At 43.6% G+C, this 6,245-nt stretch overlaps 1 protein-coding gene across 1 annotated transcript in view; it reads right to left on the bottom strand.

Moving 5' to 3' along the window:
* Svep1 (sushi, von Willebrand factor type A, EGF and pentraxin domain containing 1) overlaps window positions 1-6,245 on the bottom strand; it is a 178,925-nt gene that overhangs the window by 50,168 nt on the left and 122,512 nt on the right. The window contains 5 exon segments of the mRNA XM_021200005.2: window positions 1,264-1,383; window positions 1,731-1,904; window positions 2,867-3,037; window positions 4,116-4,239; window positions 5,425-5,549. Coding sequence (XP_021055664.1) covers window positions 1,264-1,383; window positions 1,731-1,904; window positions 2,867-3,037; window positions 4,116-4,239; window positions 5,425-5,549 — 714 coding nt within the window.

Raw genomic sequence — 6,245 nt, forward strand, 5'->3', positions numbered from 1 at the left:
CATCTTTAATGGTTACTATGTGTCCTTAAGAGTATCTTTAATGATTACTATATGTCCTTAAGAGTATCTTTAACAGTTATTATGTGTCCTTAAGAGCATCTTTAATGGTTACTATGTGTCCTTAAGAGCATCTTTAATGGTTACTATGTGTCCTTAAGAGTACCTTTAATGGTTACTATGTGTCCTTTAAGAGTATCTTTAATGGTTACTATGTGTCCTTCATAAGAATGTTAACTTCTTCACCCATCCATTTGCTCTTTGATCATCACACTCTTGTCATACTTTTAAAATAACATAAATATCCTTAAAATAAATGCTTGGCAGCCTTATTTATAATAGCCAGGAGCTGGAAAGAACCCAGATGTCCCTTAACAGAGGAATGGATACAGAATATGTGGTACCCTTACACAATGGAGTACTACTCCATTAAAAATGATGAGTTCATGAAATTATTAGGCAAATGGATGGATCTAGAGGATATCATCCTGAGTGAGGTAACCCAATCACAAAAGAACACATACAATATGCACTCACTAATAAGTGGATATTAATCCAAAAGCTTCAAATAACCAGGATACAATTCATAGATCACATGAAGTTCAAGAAGAAGGAAGACCACAGTGTGGGTGCTTCTTAGAAGGAGATCGAAATACTCACAGGAGCAAATATGGAGATAAAGTGTTGAGCAGAGACTGAAGGAAAGGCCACCCAAAGACTGTCCCACCTGGGGATTCATCCCATATACAGTTACCAAACCCAGACACTAGTATGGATGCCAAGAAGTGCATGCTGAAAGGAGCCTGATATGGCTGTCTCCTGAGAGGCCCTGCCAGAGCCTTACAAATACAGAGGCAGATATTCACAGCCAACCATTGGAATGAGCATAGGGCCCCAATAGAAGAGTTAAAGAAAGGATTGAAAGAGTTGAAGGGTTTGCAACCCCATAGAAAGAACAACAATATCAACCAACTAGACTCCCCAGAACTCCTAGGCACTAAGCCATCAACAAAGGAGCACACATTGTCCAGTTGCATACGTAGCAGAGGATGACCTTGTCATCCATCAATGGGAGGAGAGGTCCTTGGTCCTATGAAGGCTCGAGAGATGCCCCAGTGTAGGGGAATCGAGGGAGGATGTGATAGGGAAACTGGGAAAGGGGATAACATTTGAAATGTAAATAAAGAAAATATCAAAAAAAAAACAAAAAAACAAAAAAACAAACTACATGCTTGGATTAGGCAACTGAGATAAGAACTTCCATACCTGCACAGTTTTTCCCATCTCCTGTGTATGGTGGGTTACAGGAGCATACGTAGGATCCATTGGTGTTCAGACAGGAGGCGTGCTCACTACAGTCCGAGCCAACTGCACACTCATCGACATCTGAAATGGAGACAGCTCACACATTCATGCTTCTTATGCGTACAATGTTTACTTTGCTTTTAGGTCGCTACGTGTCACTTAACAGACAGAACTGTATGTATTTTTATGAAGTTTAAGTGCAACCATTGTGATTATTCTGCAGATGAACAATAAAATCTACGACTTCCTTAATTGATAAGTAGAACAGGGACAGAGCTACCATTTTAATATTGAACTTGACTGAAATTGAGGAGCACATTTAGCTCCCCTGGGAAGAGACCTAGCAAGAGAGCCTTAAAATTTGTAGTAAATGTTTCCCAAAGAACATGAATGTGACTTCACACAGCAGTTGCCGGTGTTGCTCTCACCGAGACACGATGGTGAAATGCCATTCCAGCTCCCGTTGTCTGTGCAGAACATTCGGGAATCACCTAACAGGTAGTAGCCACTGGTGCACTGATAGGTCACCGTACTGCCAGCGTGGAAGTCCTCGGCTGAATAGAAGCCATTCTCCAAGGCGGGAGGCAGCCCACAGCGAATACCTGGAACAGGGCAGCAAGGACACAACTGCAGGTAGAGCAAAGTGCTCAAAGAGCATCTTGCTTGTATGGACCTAGTTCCATGGGGGTTGCCCTAGGTGGCCACCCCTTTCCTACTGGATACCAACATTAGTAACCAGGCTGTTCTACGCTGCTTGCCACACATGCACTCTCAGCATGTGGCACATTGTCTGGTTCACAGTAGGCATGTCATTCATTCATTCATTCATTCAAAAGCCATCTATGGCACTCTTACTACCCATTAAGTACTGTCCTAAGTGTTGGGCTTGCAAGCAGTGAACTGAATAGATAGGACTCCTGCTTTGTGGTGCTTCCTGCCCAGTGAGGTAGACAGACAAGAAGATAAATGGATGCTGTGTCAGGCAATAGCTGCTATTGTCTCTCTATGGCAGTAGTCTTGCCTCTACAAATCTCCTCACTTCATGCCCCTGTACCTGCTGCTTGCTTAGTAGCTTTCTGACCTTCATCATTATTACTCATTATAAATAAGTATTACTAGATGCATCTTTCCTCTCCTGTCTCTTCCCCCAGAATGTAAAGATGAGGACAGGGCCAGCATCTTTAGAACATGTATCAATGGGCAGCTAAAACTTCTTGAGTTAATGAATGAGTGGGGACATCCAGCTCAAGACACCTGTCCCACTTTCCTCATCCAGCAATGGCACATCTCAGGGTGGCTTTCCACCCTACAGGGCCATTATTTTACTTGTCTCGAGTTCCTGGCCAGCATCTCAGATGCATTTGTCAGGAGTCTTTTTGCATCCTCATCATCCACCTCTCGCATGGTGCCTGGCTCAGTCTCTTAGAGCCAGGGGACAGACTGGGCGTCTGCTGTGTTTGTGGCAGTACACGATGAGCATCTGTCTAGCATTTCCCAATTTCTCATTTGGGTCCCATAGCTTTCCAGAGTCACCAAGTGGGTTGAACAAAGGTAGGTTGCTCACGTTCACAGTGAGGGAGTGGTTGCGTCCACTGCCCTTGGTTCAGACAGTACTGCACAGGATTCCCAACCATCTGGAAGCCCGGATCGCAGAACAGACTGACTTTGGAGCCTGGCTTTCGATCTCCTGATGCAGGTCTCAGGTGAGGCACAGATCCTTCTAAAGATGGGCAATCTGCAGACCAAGAGCACAGACACTGTGCCGGTCAGTCACACAGAGCAGGGTCCCAGAGTCAAGGGGCTCAGGCTCTTTTGCACCAGCCAGGAACCATCTTTACTGAATTAAAACAAGTTACCACATAATCCAGTCAAACCAAATGATAAGGGGGAGAATCTTATTTAAGTCATCAAGCAAATTTTCTCTTTTCAAAAGAAATGTTTTTGATATTGTAAAAAGGATTTTTTTTTCAAGACAGGGTTTCTTTATGTCGCCCTGGCTGTCCTAGACCCATTCTGCAGACCAGGCTGGCCTTGAACTCAGAGATCCACCTGCATCCGCCTCTCAGATGCTATGACTAAAGGCATGCACCACCACTGCCCTGCGGGTATTTTAAGAGGAATGAATGACATTTGGGGGTAGTAGGCTATCATTCTTGTAACTTATCTAAATCCATGAATTCCACAACACTAAAAATTCATTTAAATACATTGACTTCAGAAAATAGTTTCTATTATCCAGAGTGAACGTTCAGTGTGTGGGTGGGAAGAGTCATTGGTTTTTTATCTGTTCCACAAAATTAACTTCATTTCATAAAGGAGCAAAAACAGGGACTGAAGAGGTGGCCTGGTTGTTATCTTGTAGAGAACCCAGGTTCAGTTCCCAGGACCCACATTGAAGATCACAAACACCCTTCACTCCAGTTTCTGGGGATCCAGTGCCCCATGTACCCTTCACAGGCACCAGGTACTGATGTGGTGAGCAGACATACATGCAGGCAAAACATACATATAAAAATAAAATTTAAAAAGCTAGAAAAAAATAACACAAACCCAGAGCCTCCCGCTCATCTTTTTAATTTAAAATTATCTTTATCCAAATATTCTACCCAACTATTTGGTATCTGTTGTACAGAAAGAATTTCAATATTGAAAACACCCTTGGATGGCCATGAAGTAGGTGTGAAACCTATTTAAGGGGAAGACCGGCATGTGCCATGTGAGACCACAGGAGAATTCTGAATCATGTGCTTTTGACAGAACATTCATTCCAGAAGAATCAAGATATGGCAAAGGTGTAAGGGAGAAATCCTCACCAGAGCAGAATATGCTGCTAGAATCTATCTTCACTTTCCCCGTGATTCCCGACAGGAAATCAGGCCATGCTAACACGTTTCCCCGACTGAGTTCCTCTGGGCAGGAGCTGGCCAGCGACTTCACCTGTGAGTTTAAAGCACGCTTTTAGATAAACCTTCTGCTAAGATGGAGCATACACATAACACTTAATCTTGCTGGGTCAGCCACAGATGGTTGTGTCAAAGGTGAAGAGAAGCATATATGAATATAGTACAGTCGCAAAGGCAACAGGGCAATTTCTTCCTTTTTCCAACCTCCATCATTAAGCCTCTCTAATATTTCTCTCTCTTAAAAGAGTCACAGTTGCCTGAAAATTTGAAATTCTTTGCATAGAGTTTCTTGCCTAGATGTTAAGGTTTGTTATGGCATCCCCCCAAGATATTACTTAAGCTCTCTCTCTCTCTCTCTCTCTCTCTCTCTCTCTCTCTCTCTCTCTCTCTCTCTCTCTCTCTCTCTCTCTCTCTCTCTCTCTCTCTCTCTCTCTCTCTCTCTTTCTCTGTGTGTGTGTGTGTATGTGTATGTGTGTGTGTGCGTGTGTGCACCTGGGCCACCTGTGTGAACGTGCTTGAAGTGCCCAGAAGAGTACATCATATCCTCTGGAGTTGGAGTTACAGGCAGTCGTGAGCAACCTAATAAGGGTTCTGGGAACCGAACTTGGGTCCTCTGCAAGAGCAGTCAGTCTACTGAGTCATCTCTCCAGCCATGTCTATCAGTATGATTCTGAGAGTGAATATTTATCAAGCCAAACAATCTCACTAATGTGTTGTGGTCTTTTGTGACTCCTGCCAGAAGTCTGTTATGTAGATGTCTTTCTCTCTCCTTTATAATGAAAAAAAATGAAGTTTAAAGAGATGGAGCAACACGATTGAAAACATCCCAGGAAGACCGTGATTAAACTGGGGTTGGCTTTCAGGCTGTCAGACTTGAGCCTGGCTTGAAATATAAGTCTCTCTGTTTATGTCTATGGATGTTTTTACACCCATTTTGAGTTTAGAAGTATGACTCTCTATGATTCTTTCCAACTCAGTAATTATAATATTTTTATTAAATACGCATTCCCATTTAGGTCAGAATATCACCGAGAAACTAAAGGGGTCATCAGTGGAAGTCACCGTAGATAACGCCTGACTAGCAGACCGCCATCCAATACTGGTGATACATCCCAATTAGGAGTTTACAAGCAGACACGTCATCATTAGGCTGACCATGGTTTTACTAGGTTTGTACCTTTGCCTCTCATTACTGTCATACACTGAAAATGGAATTGACCTGCTGTGGAGACAGGACATAGTCCCAGAGGTTGAGCTGGCTCATGGAGCCCACAAAAGACTCAGCCGGGTTGAATCCCTCTCCTTTTTTGTCTTGCTCTTGCCCAAGAACTAATGCACCACCACCTAGAGAGAAAGAGAAGGGGGGGGGTGAGAATGAAGAGGTGGAAAGCTACCCCAATGATTTGTTATCCCCCAAATGCTCATTTTATAAAAATGCAGCTAATATGAGTGTATGAAAGTGTCATTGAAAGCTGAACTAGGCAACTTTAATGCATGGCTTTGCGACAAGGACAGAGTGAACTTAATTTTATGCAGACAGTTAAAGGCAGATGGAGGGTCAGCCCACTAGACTCTGCTGCAAAGTCCCCATGGTTCCCTGCCTCTGGTCTTAGAGTTTCTTCCATCATGGATATCTTTCTCCTCTCCCTTGGCCAGCCAATTCTGTTGCAGCCTGCAAGGCAGTCTTGTTGAATGCAGCAGGCATTTATGCAACTCCTTATGATATGCTGCCTACTCTATCATGGTGGGGACTGTCCCAGCAGGGCAGAGAGCTTTTCTGCATGGGGTGGGGCTGTGATTCTATGAGAAGAAATGCATGTAAAATACATTCCAGTATAGGATGGTACATACAAAAATAGAAATATGAAGTATGAAGAATAGCACCCCTGGGGGGGAGAGAGAGAGAGAGAGAGAGAGAGAGAGAGAGAGAGAGAGAGAGAGAGAGAGAGAGAGAGAGGTGGATGGAAGGATTATGAAGACATGCTTGACTATGAGTTAATTTTATGCACAAGTGACTCTCTATAGCCCCTTGAGGTCTCC

Source organism: Mus pahari, chromosome 6 (assembly GCF_900095145.1).
Source record: "Mus pahari chromosome 6, PAHARI_EIJ_v1.1, whole genome shotgun sequence".
Taxonomy (NCBI): Eukaryota; Metazoa; Chordata; class Mammalia; order Rodentia; family Muridae; genus Mus; species Mus pahari.